Source organism: Salvelinus sp. IW2-2015, linkage group LG27 (assembly GCF_002910315.2).
Source record: "Salvelinus sp. IW2-2015 linkage group LG27, ASM291031v2, whole genome shotgun sequence".
Classification (NCBI taxonomy): Eukaryota; Metazoa; Chordata; class Actinopteri; order Salmoniformes; family Salmonidae; genus Salvelinus; species Salvelinus sp. IW2-2015.
Genome location: NC_036867.1, coordinates 37,765,931 through 37,784,141, shown reverse-complemented (window position 1 = coordinate 37,784,141; position 18,211 = coordinate 37,765,931). Strand labels below are relative to the sequence as shown.

Sequence of the window (18,211 nt, the reverse complement as noted above, 5' to 3'; positions counted from 1 at the left end):
AGACATTGTTAATGTTGTAAATMACTATTGTAGCTGGAAACGGCTGATTTTGAATAGAATATCTACATAGGCGTACAGAGGCCCATTATCAGCAACCATCACTCCTGTGTTCCAATGGCACATTGTGTTAGCTAATCCAAGTTTATCATTTTAGAAAGGCTAATTTATCATTAGAAAACACTTTTGCAATTGTGTTAGCACAGCTGAAAACTGTTGTTCTGATTAAAGAAGCAATAAAACTGGCCTTCTTTAGACTAGTTGAGTATCTGAAGCATCAGCATTTGTGGGTTCGATTAGAGGCTCAAAATGGCCAGAAACAAAGAACTTTCTGAGCCGGCAGCCTTGCGAGYGTTAACACACTTAAATGTCTTACTCATGTCAGCCACAGAGAAGGAGAGCCCGCAGTCCTTGGTAGCGGGCCGCATCGGTGGCACTGTGTTATCCTCAAAGCGGGCGAAGGTGTTTAGCTTGTCCGGAAGCGAGACGTGTCCGCGACGTGGCTGGTTTTCCCTTTGTCATCCGTGATTGTCATTACATCATTTACCATTCAATTCTATTGGACACAAAATAATCTGAAACAACTAAAACGTTGTTGCCTTGCTATGTTGTCGTCTTAGGTCTCTCTTTATGTAGTGTTGTCTCTCTTGTTGTGATGTGCATTTTGTCCAATATTTATAATTTTTTTATCCCAGCCACCGTCCCAGCAGGAGGCCTTTTCCCCTTTGGTAGGCCGTCATTGTAAATAAGAATTTGTTCTTAACTGACTTGCCTAGTTAAATAAAGGTTACATAAAACATGTCATAAAACAAACTGCAAATCTATCCTACAAGTTTGTAGTCACAAGCTTTGATCATTGCATGCTTGGAATATGGGGCCAACTACAACATTTTAACTACTATATTTTTAAGTATGTTTAGGGGTGTAAAAAATGTTGACCCCTACCTTTGAGAGAAAGTATTACTTGTTAAACAAAATCTTTCTCTAAGCAATTGTATTAGTATAAAATAATTTCACACTTTTTTTGCATAGAATATAGCTCAGTATTTGAGTTATTTATTTTATACAGTTATTACAGACCCCACTGTATGTGTAAAGAATTTATTACAATTATCAACTGAGAATATACAAGCTCTCACACACATGTAATGGTTAACACACTCAAGGAATGAGACAACCAAAACCTTTCAGCTGTGAGATATGTTTGAAGGGCTTCAGCTCCATCAGTTCTCTAAAAACACATGGATGAATTCACACAGGAAAAACATATACATTTGTTTCACATGCGGAAAAACTTCTCCATAAAGCTACTTCTGAATATCACCAGAAATTACACACTGGAGTGAAGCCCAATGCTTAGGACTGTTGTGGAAAGAGACTTATTACAAATTAATCTCTTAAAATACATGAGCTGATCAATACAGGTGAGAAAACCACACAAGCGGAGTGGCTGTGGGAGACTTTCAACTCATCAGTGATCTCAAAAGGCGAGTCCATGAGAGAAGCCTTTCAGCTGTGATGTCAGCGGGAGAAGATTCAGCCAAGCCATTCATGTCGCAGCCAACATGCAAGTGCACACAGGAGTCAGACCATACTCATGCAAGAGATGTGGAAAAGGCTTTTGCGATTAAAGACACTTAAAAAATTGAACAAAAAAAACAAACAAAAAACTATCAGTAGCTACCGTTATCATCTGACCGCTGTTTCAGAGGTAAGAAATAAGAGAGTACATGCCAACCTGAATAACATGGACATCTAATAACTGTTCTCCAGTTTGAATACTGACAAATTGTTGTTTTTAGATTTGATTTCCCAAATTATTCAATACATCTTGGCTTGTAAATTATTTATACTCTGATGATCACATTGCTGATATTCACCTTAGTTCTAATAGCCCATATTTACAACAGTTGTAATCTTTGTTTATAGTATTTTGGGTAGTTCAACTGGGCAAATAATTACCCATTTGGTTGTTTGGCCTTATGGAATGCTTTAGGTACAGGGGAGGATTGATAAATGGGAGGATGATAAATACCATTTATGCAGGGAGTAAACTAGAGTGATAAGAACATTTAAAAACAGTGATTTAAAAAATAAAGTTGACTATTAATTTAAAAAAAATTGTGTTTGACAAAAGTAAAAATATAAATTAAAAGAAAATCAGCAATAACACAGTGATACTGTTACTATATTGCATTTTTGTGTCTTTGTTGTAGTAGTCCTTTCTTATTGAGTGTCTCTGAGACTTTTCTTTTCAGACTGCAGAATAGAGGTCGTCTCCTCTCCAGAGTGTTGCCTCTTCTGGTGACGTTTTCTGTCGTTAATTTGGGAGAAGCTTTGTCCACAGTCTGAGCAGTGGTACGGTTTCTCTCCAGTGTGACTTCTCATGTGTATTGTAAGAGAGTTCTTTTGGAAAAATCTTTTTCCACAGCAGGAGCACTGGAAAGGTCTCTCTTTATTATGCACCCGTCTCACATGAGTCATCACGTCACATGAACGAGAAAAAGTATTTCCACATTCTGAGCAAGGATAGGCTGCTCTTTCTCCAGAGAGTTTGAACTTGTGTGCTTGCTTGTGACACTTAAATGTTTTTTCAAGAGCAAAACTCTTCCCACAATCAGTGCAGTGGTATGGTTTCTCTCCAGTGTGCATTCGCTGGTGCCTTTCCAACTGTTGCATATTTGTAAAACCCTCCCCACAGTCAGTGCAAAGGTATAGTACACTTCCAGTGTGTGTTCTTTGATGTCTTTCAAACTTTGCCTTGTTTAGGAAACACTTTCCACAGTCAGAACAGTGGAGTGCAAGGTCTCCAGTATGTACTGGAAGGTGTGATCTTAGTTTTGCCATGTCAGGAAATCTTTTATCACACCTTGAACAGTGGTAAGGTTTCTTTCCTGCATGAGTGTCTTGTGGAAGGTATGCATTTTCTCCAGCATGTACATACATGTGTGTTTTTAGATCTTCTGGTTTGGAGAAAAGTTCCTCACAAACATTGCAGTGGAAGTATTTCCCTTTCATATGCTTCCGCTGGTGGTGTCTTTTCAAATGATACGATTGAGAATAACTTTTGTCACAGTCAGGGCATTGGTGAGCCTTCACTCCTGTATGTGTTAGCTGGTGTGACTTAAGGCGATCTAATCGACCGAAACCTCTGTCGCAATCAGGGCAGTGGTAAGGCTTCTCTCCAGTATGCGTTCGTTGGTGTCTTTTAAGATCCCCCACTTGTCGAAAGCTCTTCCCACAGTCGGAGCACTGGTTAATTTCGGAGCAGTGGTAAGGCTTCTTACCTGTATGAGTTTCTTGCTGAAGGTATGCCTTTTCTCCAGCATGTACATGCATGTGTGTTTTTAGATCTTTAGGTCTGGAGAAAAGTTCCTCACAATGATTGCAGTGGAAGTATTTCTCTTTCATATGCTTCCGCTGGTGGTGTCTTTTCAAATGATACGATTGAGAATAACTTTTGTCACAATCAGGGCATTGGTGAGCCTTCACTCCTGTATGTGTTAGTTGGTGTGACTTAAGACGATCTAATCGAGCAAAACTTTGTTCACAATCAGGGCAGTGGTGAGGCTTCTCTCCTGTATGTGTTCGCTGGTGTCTTATAAGATCCCTCACTTTTCTAAAGCTCTTACTGCAGTCGGAGCAGTAGTGTGGCTTCTCTCCTCCAGGACTGAAACCCTCAATCCACTCATCAGTGCCACCAGTATCTTGGGGCTCCTCTCCATTCTCCTGCGTTGTTTGGTGTTGTTGTGGTCTTTCTGAGTTTCTATTCTTCTCCGATTGGCACTGGACATTGGCTGGGCATTGATGTTTGCTATGTGAAAGCACACTGTCTACATTTGCGGCACTGCTGGCAGCTTTGAAGTTATTCTCTGGCAGGTCCTGTTGCTTTTCCAAAAGTTCAGTTTGACGAATGCATGTGACAGCTTCATCCAGTGTTATTTCTGGGTCCATTTGTAATTGCTCGGACAGTCTTCTGTCACGTAAGCCCATGACTAGTCTGTCTCTTATCATCTCACTGAGCAGACCTCCATAACCACAATGTTCTGACAAACAATGAAGTGCAGAGATAAAATCATCAGCTGTCTCTCCTGCTTCCTGTTGTCTTTGGTTGAATTTTGTTCGTTCTAATATTACATTCCTCCTAACTGCCAAATGTCCATCTTGCTGTTCATTATTAGAACTGTGGAAGTGTTCCTGCTTGATCAGGTTGTCATCTTGCAGGTCTTCTGAGGTGACCATCTCCTCTTCCTGGAAATACATTTAAAATAGCATAATTACTAGTAGGCCTATAGTCACTGTTCTCTAAAACAACATTTTGTAATAGGCTATATTATCTATGTTTCATAGATAGAACAGAGTACGAGGCCGTTTAATTTGGGCACGATTTTTTCCAAAGTGAAAACAGCGCCCCCCTATTCACAAGAAGTTAACAGCAGTTAGGAATATTTTGTTATATAAAGTACCAGTCAAAAGTTGACACACCACAATTATTCTACAATGTAGAAAATAGGGGGAAAATGAAGAAAAAAACCTGTAATGAGTAGGTGTCCAAACTTTTTACTGGTACTGTATATCAGGCCTCTGTGCAGTCAATTGTGGTTCAGCAAGATAACGGTTTCTATGTGGAAGGAGATGTAGGAGGCCACGTCTCACACAACTTCCTAGTAGATACAGGCGCTCAAATATCACTGATTCCTTACGATGAGAAATTAGCTACATTTGCGACAGGGGGGGAAAAAGTAGCACATTCAGCGGGGTAACGGGCGGAATCGAAAGCGATACAACTATTATCCATGTCCTATATCATAGGACCAGTAACAATACCATGCTAATTTTACATGGCAACGGGTGTGGAACCAATGTTGGGGTTGGATAATCTCTGCGAAAAGCCAGGGGAGTGGATTCTCAAAAGATACCAAATTAAAATTGGTACAGACGGTGAAAGCCGAGCAATAGTTGTTTCAGGATGCATTAGATTGCGGTCTGATTGAAGGCTGCAAGCCTGTTGTGGTCGAGGTACATCCACTGCCACCGATAAAGCAATATCCTATTAAACCGGAGGCTGAGAAATTGGTGGCAATATTACTAGAGCGAGGCATAACCGTCATTGTAAATAAGAATTTGTCCTTAACTGACTTGCCTAGTTAGATAAGAAATAGCGGTACGAGGATCAGCCAGATGCAACAGCCCTTTATTTCCAGTAAAGAAAGGACTAAAATTGCGTTTAAAGTGAGTTTTCACGGCATAAACAAACATGCAGTGAAAATCACAACAGCAGTAGCAGATTTGGCAGACCTTTTGGCATCTATTCCCTCAGACTCAGAATGGTACAGCGTAGTGCTGGGTGATATGGCCAAAATAGCATGGCACTTTAGAAATTTTTGACGGTATTTTATGTTTTTGATTAATAAAAGTGCTAAATTTGCTTTATGAGTAGTGAGTGATCCTAGGATGGCAACACATAAATTCTAAATGATTTCAATGGGTCTTTCTCCATTCAAGTTGTTTTACTGTTCAATTCAACATCAACCTAAAATAATTTCCTGCATTTCCATCAATTTCTGCATTTCCTGCACTCGTGTGAGATCATTTCCACACTGCCACGATATGGGCAAAAATACTAGGCCTTATTTTTAACCAAATGTTGCAACTGCGATTTATATAAACACTTGGGTGAACTTTTGGAATCATGGAAATAGAATGTTTATTATAATTATATAGTTAAAATATAAATTATAGTGGGTACTTTGAATACAGTGTTGTTTGACATGACAACGAATGAAAATGCCATGGACGAGTTCTTGTGACAGGATAGGAACCAAAGTGATGTTCCGTGTTTGCTTGGGGACCCTATAATATTTGGCTACATTAAAATCTTTATTCATATAGCCAACATATTCATGCTTTGCCTATTCCTCTTTGATTTATAAGATAATGTTGCATAAACAACATGCTGATTTAGGCCTCCACCAGCACTGGTAACAGGCTGTATTAGCTAGCTACGGTTGCTCTGACTCAGTACTTTTATTAGCTAGTTAGCCAGCTAACTAGAGATTAGCATTAGTGGCTGACACGATTTAGCTTAACTTGCTAAGATAATACTAACTAGCTGTTTGCAGATGTAAGAAACACAAACTGATATTGTAATTATAGAACACTTGTGGATTTATATTGAGATCAGTGGAAACATTGTTGTCATCAACATTGTTGCATGTGCTGCATTGACCATGCAGACTGAACGAAAGTGTCTCGTGGTCAAGCAACAACAAATGTTCTCCTTGAGTAACAGGGTGGGACTAGGTCTGGGTGGAAAGCGGTGTGGAGAGAGAGCGGAGAGGGATGACTCAAGTAGCGGAGTAAACTATAAAAATGGACACGGTGTATCACATTTAAAAAACCAAAACATTCAAATACCATTATAGAAGGTAAAGTAAAAACCCAAATCGATCTGTGCATCAATACTGGTATATAGTAAAATACGGTATACCGCCCAGCCCTAGTACAACGTGCTTGACATGAAAAACTGATTTTGGTCAGTGCAGTTGGCTGTGTAGGAGTCACGACACTGGTCCGGATTTTGATGTCAGAGGGAGCAGTTTATGTGGGCAAGGGCACCAATGGGATTTACAAACAGCCCAACTTTGTAACACACAGCAACAACAACAACAAAAAATCTCTCTAAAAAAAATTGTGTACATTTGAGGGTTCCGTCTGGTACTGTACATAGATGATTTGTTGTTGGCGTCGAAAGACAAAGAAACTCATATGCAAGACCTTACAACAATAGTAAACTGTTTGGCAGAGCAGGGTCACAAAGCATCATATAAGAAAGCCCAATTGGCAAAACAGGAGGTAACATATCTGGGGGTTTCGATTTCAAAAGGCACAAAGCACATTACACGCGATCGAGTAGAGACAATGAATTCTCTGGACCGACCAAACACTCATAGCACACTCAGGAAAACACTAGGCCTTTTCAATTTTGTGAGACATTTTATTCCGTCATATTCTAAATTCAAAAAGGCATTCGCACATCTGAGCTCTCCTTTTTGTAGGTGCATGGTAACAGTTGAATAAAATTTGAAAAAAGAAGAAACCCGCACACTGCTCTTTAACCTGTCTGGGAACCCCTCGCCAACAGCCAATGAAATTGCAGGGCGCCAAATTCAATCAACAGAAATCTCATAATTCAAATTTCTCAAACATACAAGTATTAGACACCATTTTAAAGATAAACTGCTCGTTAATCCAACCACAGTGTCCGATTTCAAAAAAGCTTTTCGGCGAAAGCAGAACATATCATTATGTTAGGTCAGCAACTAGTCACAGAAAGCATACAGCGATTTTCCAACCAAAGAGAGGAGTCACAAAAAGCAGAAATAGAGATAAAATGAATCACTAACCTTTGATATTCTTCATCAGATGACACTCCCGGGACAACATGTTACACAATACATGTATGTTTTGTTCGATCAAGGTCATATTTATATCCAAAAACTTCAGTTTACATTTGGCTTTGCCTCCAAAACATCCCGTGAATTTGCACAGAGCCACATCAATTTACAGAAATACTCATAATAAACATTGATAAAAGATACAAGTGTTATTCACAGAATTAAAGATATACTTCTCCTTAATGCAACCCCTGTGTCAGATTTCAAAAAAACTTTACGGAAAAAGCAAACCATGCAATAATCTGAGTACGGCACTCAGACAACAAATCAAGCCAAACAGATATCCGCCATGTTGGAGTCAACAGAAGTCAGAAATAGCATTATAAATATTCACTTACCTTTGATGATCTTCATCAGAATGCACTCCCCAGGAATCCCAGTTCCATAATAAATGTTTGATTTGTTCGATAAAGTTCATCTTTATGTCCAAATACCTCCTTTTTGTTCGCGCATTTAGCCCAGTAATCCAAATTCATGACACGCGATCACTAGGTGCAGACGAAAAGTCAAAAAGTTCCGTTACAGTCCGTAGAAACATGTCAAACGAAGTATAGAATCAATCTTTAGGATGTTTTTAACATAAATCTTCAGTAATGTTCCAACCGGAAAATTCCTTTGTCTTCAGAAATGCAATGGAACTCAAGCTAACTCTCACGTGAACGCGCATAGTCAGCTCATGGCACTCTGGGAGAGACCTTACTCAATCCCCTCTCATTCGCCCCCACTTCACAGTAGAAGCATCAAACAAGGTTCTAAAGTGTGTTGACATCTAGTGGAAGCCTTAGGAAGTGCAATATGACCCCATAGACACTGTGTATTCGATAGGCCAAGAGTTGAAAAACTACAAACCTCAGATTCCCCACTTCCTGGTTGGATTTTTCTCAGGTTTTCGCCTGCCATATGAGTTCTGTTATACTCACAGACATCATTCAAACAGTTTTAGAAACTTCAGAATGTTTACTGTCCAAATCTCCTCATAATATGCATATATTAGCAACTGGGACTGAGTAGCAGGCAGTTTACTTTGGGCACGCTTTTCATCCAAACATGAAAATGCTGTCCCCTATCCCAAACAGGTTAAAACTTCTTGTCAATAGGGGGGCACCATTTCGACTTTGTAAAAATTCGTTCCCAAATTAAACTGCCTCGTACTCAATTCTTGCTCGTACAATATGCATATTATTATTACTATTGGATAGAAAACACTCTAGTTTCTAAAACCGTTTGAATTATATCTGTGAGTAAAACAGAACTCAAGTTGCAGCTAACTTCCTGTCAGGAAGTGAGAAATCTGAAATCGATGCTCTGTTCCAGGGTCATTTTATTAAATTGCATGTGATCCATGAGTCGACATGCACTGCATACGATTTCCCCTAGATGTCAGTAAGCAGTGAGAATTGGAATTGTGTTGCTAGGCAGATCTGAGGCCATATAAAGGCTCATGGAACCGGGGGTGCACTCTTTTCAACGTTCGTCATGGCGCAAAGGAGGACCTCAGGATGGCATTCTGAAAAGCTCTCGTTATAGGCCTTAGATATATCCGGCTCTGATTTTATTCGATATAGGTGTTAAAGACATCATAATGTAGTTATTTTAAACCGAGTTATATCAGTTTATATCAGTATATTGCGATTTTCGGTATTTTATTTGTGCTGTGTTATGGTGAGTTGGACACGTCTTCGCCACATGGCTAATGTTTGCTGCTAATTCCTAAGTTGAAGACGGCAATCTACAACCGACCAACGATGATTCTGGACAAAGGACCACTTGCACAAGATTCTGATGGAAGCTCATCAAAAAGTAAGAACTATTTATGATGTTAATTCGTTGTTCTGTTGAAAAATGTAAAACTATTATTCGGCCATTAATTTCGGTGCGGTCTCGCTTTAGCGCACGCTGTATGTCGTAGTAACGTTAATTTTAAAAATCTAACACAGCGGTTGCATTAAGAACTAATGTATCTTTCATTTGCTGTCCAACCTGTATTTTTTAGTCAAGTTTATGATTAGTTATTGATTAGATTAGGTGCCTCTCCCAAGATTTCTCCCGACATTTTGTTGGCAGCTTGGCTACTATTCTCATTGTATAACCACGATTTGTGCCGCTAAATATGCACATTTTCGAACAAACAATATATGTATTGTGTAATATGATGTTATAGGACTGTCATCTGAAGAAGTTTGAGAAGGTTAGTGAAAAAATGAATCTTTTGCTGGTTTATTCGTTATCGCTACTGTTGGCTTGAATCAATGCTGTTGTGTGGTTGGCCATTGTAGTAAGCTAATATAATGCTAAATTGTGTTTTCGCTGTAAAACACTTAAAGAATCTGAAATATTGGCTGGATTCACAAGATCTTTGTCTTTCATTTGCTGTACGCTGTGTATTTTTCATAAATGTTTTATGATGAGTATTTAGGTAATTCACGTTTGCTCTCTGTAGTTATTCTAGCTGCTTTGGTGAGAGTTGTGATGGTGGCTGCAATGTAAAACTATGATTTATACCTGAAATATGCACATTTTTCGAAAAAAACATATGCTATACAATAAATATGTTATCAGACTGTCATCTGATGAAGTTGTTTCTTGGTTAGTGACTATTTATATCTTTATTTGGCCGAATTTGTGATAGCTACCTATGCAGGAAAAAAATGGTGGGAAAAAAAAGTTGTGTCTTTTGCTATGGTGGTTAGCTAATAGAAATACATATTGTGTCTTCCCTGTAAAACATTTTAAAAATCAGAAATGATGGCTGGATTCACAAGATGTGTATCTTTCATTTGGTGTCTTGGACTTGTGATTTCATGAACATTTTATTATATGATATCCCTGTGGCTTTAGGCTAGGCTATGCTAGTCAGCTTTTTTGATGGGGGGGATCCCGGATCCGGGTTTGTGACTCGTTAGAGGTTTTAACCTCTCTGGCGCAGGCGTTCCGCTAGCGACCCACCTCGACAACATCCGGTGAAATTGCAGAGCGCCAAATTCAAAATACAGATATACTCATAATAAACATTCATAAAAGATACAAGTGTTATACATCGGCTTAAAGATGAACTTCTTGTTAATCCAGCCGCTGTGTCAGATTTCAAAACGAAGGGCGCGCAATCGGTCACACACGCAAAGGAGCTCTGCTTCATTCTAGTCCACTGCAAGAATGGTCTCATTCTTCCTCATTTTTCAGAAAACAAGCCTGAAACAATGTCTAAAGACTATTGACATCTAGTGGAAGCCATAGGAACTGCAATCTGGGGCCTAACCAATTAGATACTCTATAGGCATTCAATTGAAAACTACACACATCAAAAATATCCCACTTCCTGGATGGATTTTCCTCAGGTTTTCGCCTGCCATATCAGTTCTGTTATACCCACAGAGAGATTACCCCGGTGATCCCTCTGGAGAGCCCTGCGGTTGTGGGCGGTGGTGTCAGGAAAACAACCTTTCACTCAACGTCAACAAAACAAAGGAGATGATCGTGGACTTCAGGAAAGAGCGGAGGGAGCACCCCCCCTATCCACATTGACGGGACAGTAGTGGAGAAGGTGGAAAGTTATAAATTCCTAGGCGTACACATCACGGACAAACTGAAATGGTCCACCCACACAGAGTGTGGTGAAGAAGGCGCAACATCGCCTCTTCAACGTTGAAGATATTTGATTTGTCACCTAAATCCCTCAAACTTTTACAGATGCACAAATGAGAGCATCCTGTCGGGCTGTATCACCGCCTAGTACGGCAACTGCACCGCCCACAACCGCAGGGCTCTCCAGAGGGATCACCGGGGTAAAATGACCTGCCTCCAAGACACCTACAGCACCCAATGTCACAGCAAGGCCCAAAAGATAAATCACAGCCTACAACCACCCGGGCTACTGCCTGTTCACCCCGCTACCATCCAGAAGGCGAGGTCAGAACAGGTGCATCAAAGCTGTGCCCGAGAGACGGAAAAACAGCTTCTATCTCAAGGCCATCAGACTGTTAAACAGCCATCACTAACAGAGAGGCTGCTGCCTACATAGACTTGAAATCATTGGCCACTCTAACAAATGGATCACTAGTCACTTTATTAACGCAACTTTAATAATGATGTTCACATATCTTGCATTACTCATCCCATATGTATATACTGTATTCTATACCATCTTGCCTATGCCGCTCGGTCATTGCACATCCATATATTTATGTACATATTCTTATTCCATCCCTTTACTTACATTTGTGTGTATTAGGTGGTTGTTGTGGAATTGTTAGATTACTTGTTGATATTGCTACACTGCACAAGCATTTCACTACACTCGAAATAACATCTGCTAACCATGTGTATGTGACCAATAACATTTGATTTGACTTTGATTTGGGAATTGCCATCACGTAAGAAGAGGTTATATTCACCAGTGATGCCCTAAAGGAGTGAAGTGGTCAGGGAAGTTTTAGACACCAGCAGACCACGAGGAATGAATATGGGAACCAAACTATTCTCATGGTCAAGCGTCAGGGGGAAGAGGTATATGAGCAGATGAAGGCATATTTATAAACTTGTTTAGGGGCTGAACTAGTGACAGAGATAGAATTTAATCAGCGCAAATTATATGATGGGGGAGTCACGGGTCAGGTGTTAGTGGCATATTCTGTCAGGACCGATATCAGTGCAATCTATGGAGTCCCCAAAAACCAAGGCATTAATGTTATTGGGAAAGAATAATTGAATGTGACAATGACAAAGATCTGCATGGCTCATAGATTAAGTTAGTAGGTAATAAAGTCTCTGGGGAATGATACCACTCCTCTTTGTGTAGTGGTACAGGGGAGAGCTCATAGTAAAGGAAAGATAACTAACTGAGCACAATATTGAGACTACTATGAGGATAAGTTGAATGTCATGCATACCAGGACCATTTGTATTTATTATGGGGTCCAGCAAAATTAAGTGTGTTATACCATTTTAAAAACATTACATTCACAACAGATTTCATAACACATTAAGTGTGCGCCCTCAGGCCACTACTCTAAAACACAAAATCCATGTGCACATGTGTGTATAGCGCTCATGTTATCGTGTGTGTGTGTGTGTGTGTGTGTATGCGCCTGTGTTCATCTCTCTTCACATGGTGGTACAGGGGTTCGTCCTTTAAAAGTTGCAGCGTACTGCAGCACAGCTTGCGTGGTGCCACAGAATACTATGGCACGTTATTTAAGTGCCAACCACTGGTACCATTAATGCTAGTTAGTACTAGTTTGACCACCATCTTTGAGAAGCATTTGATAGCCTTCAATAGTGTCTTTATTAGAGAATAAAATTTAAAAAATTGTAAGTATATGGGACTGATTTTAAGAAATTTTGCTGAATTCAGTTGATTAATACCCTCTGGGTTTCCGTTAGGATGGAACGGAAAATATGGCGCTGTACAACGTGACGGTCGGGAATAGGCTACAGTACTGGGCCATTTAGCTAAAGAATCCCTGTGTTGTGCGGGCACACGGGAGACCGGGGTTCAATTCCCCGACGGGGAGGAAGGAGTAGGCTGTCCTTGTAAATAATAATTTGTTCTTAACAGTTTCCCTCCATCCAAAATGCATACAAAATGAATCCCAAACGTTACTAATAAACTTTTCCAAACAAGTCAAACAACGTTTAGAATCAATCCTTAAGGAATCCTAATACGCAAATAAACAATAACATTTCAGATGGAGAATCGTTATTGTATTTACCGGAGATAAATAACAAAGAACGCGCTTTCCTCCACGCGCTTGGAATCACTAAAGCCAAAATGGGAGCCACCTAGAAAAACTCAAATTTCCAGGTCATTTTTCTAAAAACCAGCCTGAAACTCTTTATAAAGACTGTTGACATCTAATGGAAGCCCTAGGAACTCCAATTTGGGAGGACTTGGGCTTATAATTCAAGTTCAAGCTATTGAAAACAGTGGTAAGCTGAAGAAAAAAATTGGGGGGATGGTTTGTACCCGGGGTTCGCCTGCCATATCAGTTCTGTTATACTCACAGACATGATTTTAACCGTTTTAGAAACTTTAGAGTGTTTTCCATCTAAATCTACAAATTATATGCATATCCTAGCTTCTGGGCCTGAGAAACAGGCAGTTTACTTTGGGCACGCTTTTCATCCGGACGTGAAAATACTGCCCCCTATCCCAAAAAAGTTAAAAGAGTATTTTCCAGAAAGCAACAATTTGTTTACCTTCATTAGACAACTTTGTTCCAATATTTCTGTAATTCAGTTGATACAGCTGGAGAACTGCAAGGCAATCCCATTTTGCTCGACTTGGGATCCATGACCAATAAACGTTCACCTGCTAATAACAGGGTTAATATCTGTGAGAATATCCGAGGGGCTTTTATATCATTCTAAATTAATAATCGCTTTACTTAAAAAATTATATTTCGGAAATTATTTTGTTTTCAAATAACGTAAAAGAAGTTAGAAAAAGGCTATTCTTGAACATGGGGTGAGACATTGTTACTCATTTTTAAATAAAGCCAGTTTGTTATTTAGAATTATTTATTTATGTTTTTTAGAGGGAGAAAAACCAAAAACCTTCAGTCATCTCATGGGTCTCCCAGTTGAGGCCGGCATGGGTATTGAACCAACATCTGTAGCAACACAGCTTGCCCTGCTATGCAGTGTCTTAGACCGTAGCGCCACTCAGGCACTGTACAACTTGACCGGTCGGGAGTGCCCTACAGTACTACAGTAAGAGCAAAATAATCCTAACAAAATAAAACCTTAGTGTAACAACAGTTTTAGTCGTGCACAATTATCAGTTTCTATTTAGGTTTATGTCACCCATGCATTGTCAGACACAGTAGGACCCAAAAGCATAATCAGTGCTCTAACTCCCCCTTGCGCTGGTCTGGAGCAATGAAGTGGTGACGCAGGGTACCGTACTAAACCACAAATTACCACGAAGTACCGCAGCATAATCGCAAAACTTTTAGTGGAGCAACCACTGTAGTAGCAGAGATAATGTTGTCATTTCAGACGCTATTATCAACTTTTAGTGAGGGGTTCATCGAGGAAGGCAAATTCTTGAAAGACTAGCCACAGATCCCTGCATACAGGAAGCCACCTCACCAGAAGGGAAGTTATCTGTGTTAGTAGCAACACATCTCCTGCAGGGTGTGATTAAGAAACATGTCACTCAGAGTTTTGTACAGTTGGACACTCTCCCAACACCACTTAACGTTCCACCATTCCAAACAGCCAGGCATGGGAACACCTCCTGTAAACCTGCAGCCTGAGGGGAATGTCTGGGTACAAGCATGAGGAGGTGTATAAAGCCTTCATTTTTGTAGTCCCAAGCAGAACAGTTTCCCGAAGGTATAGGCACAGGCTATGGGAGAGTGGGAAACATCATGTAATCTAATGTCGGTTTTTGCCATATATGATTATGCATAGCTTAAAGCATTACTAATGCAGCTCATTGTGTGTTTTCTTTTCAGGTCTTTTGCCATCACTCTCTTAGGAACCCAAAGGAAGAAGAGAAATCAAAAGCTCCAGCTGAAATGTCATTATCAGCTGTACAATAGTAGGGGTAGTGGCAGATAGGGGGGAAGTAAGAGTGTGATTAGAATTTTGAGGCCAGGGCCTTATGCCATGGAATCAGATTATATAACCAGAGGCCATAAATCTGAGGTGTGAACATATAAAACAAATGTGGGAATAAGAATGTTTTATTTTATGTTCATTTATAAGTAATGTCAACGTTTATATAAAATGTAAACAGTATGGAGATACTATTCAAAAAGGAGAGACTGTTGGATTCGAACTTGGATTCGAATATGTTGGGAGTCAATGAAGTGTGAATAGGAACGTTGTGTATGGAAAGTTACAGTGTGAAAAGGGGAAGTGCAGAAAGTTCATATTCAGAAAGTTAATATTCTGTTCAAACTTGTTGCTGAATATGAATATTCCTGAGCAAGGAGGCAAAGACAAACAGTCTTGTTTCAGTTCATGATAAGGAAGGCCAGTTGCTTTGGAACTAGGACCATGGGGGATGTGGAACTCCACTCGAGATAAGGTCAACAGTTGAAGAGAGAAGACACTGGCTGGGAGGGGGGCCACAGGGGCCCACCCCGAAGACCACCTGATTACAGTCCCCCCACACACACACACACACACCTCACTTCCATGAGGATCATAGAATTAGGCAGGCAATGCCAATACCAGTAAGAGGAACCTACTGTGTTTCTGCCTAACAGAGAAGGATTGTTTATCTTAGACATGCAAGGAGATGACTTGCCTAGTCGGAAGGTATAAATATATGCTTGTGTGACCTGTATGTTGTGTCTGCAGCTAAAGCACCCAGAGGGTGGAATAAACTTGGTTTGAGCTTTTTCTAGTCGTCCATTTTAGTTTCTACTCTGTTTGTTCAGACACTGGTCAAACAGATGGAAAAGGGGTCTTAGAAAACATCTAGCAGAAAGTCATCAAATGTATTAGAAATACATAAAAACACAATCATGTGTAAAGACACCTGCCAACTAATATCAACATTTAAATGTAGTTTTGCATAAATTATTTGCCTTCTGTAAATGCAAGTAAGTCTGTCACCAAAAACCCACATATCTTTAAGATATTTTCTAAGCTCACAGAAGTAAAGCTAGACCTACTTTCTTTCTGTCAGGTGGTGGTCAAAGCAAGATTGTGACATCTGGACAACCCCTCCCTCTCCCCGTCTCTCTCTCCAGATAATGTTAACTACCCCTGCACTTACTGAAACCTACAGATTAGCCCCCTCTCTTTCCATTTACTGTAATCAGCATCCTCACCCACTGAGCACCAACAGACCCTGGACTTGAGATTTGGTCAGTCCAAATCTGAACTAATCAGATGTCTGTTTCACAAGTTTGGACAGTACAGTAAAATAAAAGTAGGGCAGAGTATAGTCGGGTACAATAGAGTACTGTACAGTAGAGTTTAGTACACTAAAGTTCAGTATAATTTACTGTGTACTCTCCTGAACTATACTGTACTCTACACTACTGTACTGTACTTTAATGTCCAAACTTGTGAAACATAGATGTTTATGATAGGTCCAGACCAACCAAACGTGGTCTTGTTTGGGGACGGAACTCAGAATAATAGCCAGTGTGTAGAATATCCAAACATGCAAAGGAAGAAATTACATTTTTCTACCTTTTGTGTACTCAGGATGCATCAACATGAAGAGAATGACATTCATAATTATGGATTTCTGTATAATACAGATCAGGGATGTCATTCTGTTACCATCATTATGTTACTGGGTGTTAATCCAATTCACTTACTGTAGTTCAATAAGCGAAATATATATATATATATTGGAAAACGTGGTCACAAACTGATGGAGATTATACTGTCATTCTGTTAACAAACGTTATCTGTAGTGTTCCGAGTAAATGTGTTTTTGTAAAATCTTCAGTGGAAATTGTTAAAAGTGGTTATTGTGCAAAGAGTTGTATGGTTTGTTTAACTTTGCAATCGATGGTTTTTGTTTGGCATACTTTTGAAGTGAAAAATTGGAGTCTCAGCGTCATTATGTTACCTTTGAATTGCCCGGCTCCTCTTCATCTCGGGTCTCCTGCATTGTTTGGGGCAGTCCTGCGTTCTCAAGTTCCGCCATTTTCTATGGTGTGTTTTGTAACCAAACAGAAGGTTTGCGGGTAAAACCAGAGGCTGCAAACCAACCAAGTCTGCTGTTCTATTCTATACACAATATTTTTGTCTGCTTTTGCAGGTAGCAAATTGAAGCTTTTGGTTAGAATTGATTCAAAGTGGGAGAAAAAAATTCTCACACGACCGTTGTTGTGCTGCTGCACGTCTATCCACTGTCTGGTATTCCTCTCTCACGTCAGAACGTGTTACGGTTTAAAAAGAACAAGAAAACGCAGCAAGCCTAACTACCGACTGAGAACAAAGTGTCGTAAAATGCTTGCATACGTTTCACTTTACGTCTGAATGCAGAGTATTGATTTTCTAAAACCAGATGCGAAACATCGCGAGACTTCCAGGAAAGCTTGTGAAGCAAACGAGGCTGACAAGGCCGGGGTTTGTTGGGTTTAGAGAAGTCAATGAGAGACGGTGTTGATTTTAGCTTGTACATTTTGGTGAGGCAAACCCCCCAAAAATGTTTTTGATGCATGCCACCAAAGCCACTACACAACACCAAGCAATACATTCATTGCATTATAATGGTGACAAAAGGTGCCCACAAACTGTTAGGGCCTACATAAATCTGTCCCAACAGCAGAGCTTTCTTTTCAGCACCATGGAGTGAATCATTACCACCACTACACCTGTCTATCAGCGGAGCCTTGTCTGACAGCGAAACAGTTCATTCAGCCTCATTTATCGCCTTTTTAAAAAACATTGCTGATATAATTTGTTCTTAACTGACTTGCCTAGTTAAATAATTGTAATATATATATACTGTATATAGATAGAAGGATCCGACCCTTCCCCCCCCGCAAGGATATGGATATTCCTGATACCATTTGAAAGGAAACACTTTGAACTTTGTGGAAATGTGAAATTAATGTAGGAGAATAACACATTAGATCTGGTAAAAGATAATAAAAATAAAAACTTTTTTTTTTGTATCATCATCTTTGAAACGCAAGAGAAAGGCCATAATGTATTATTACAACCCAGGCGCAATTTAGATTTTGGACACTAGATGGCAGCAGTGTATGTGCAAAGTTTTAGACTAATCCAATGAAGCATTGCATATCTGTTCAAAATGTTGTCGCAAGACTGCCAAA

General features: G+C 39.8%; 1 protein-coding gene across 1 annotated transcript; it reads right to left on the bottom strand.

Annotated features, from left to right (window-relative positions):
• Positions 1-1,031: 1,031 nt before the first annotated feature.
• Positions 1,032-17,385, bottom strand: LOC139022629 (zinc finger protein 271-like). Its single transcript, XM_070435566.1, has 2 exons — positions 16,996-17,385; positions 1,032-4,248 (listed from the first exon to the last, which is right to left on the bottom strand). Exons 1-2 carry the CDS (start codon positions 17,071-17,073, stop codon positions 2,224-2,226), a joined length of 2,103 nt encoding a protein of 700 aa, XP_070291667.1. The 5' UTR covers positions 17,074-17,385; the 3' UTR covers positions 1,032-2,223.
• Between the last annotated feature and the right edge of the window lie 826 nt (positions 17,386-18,211).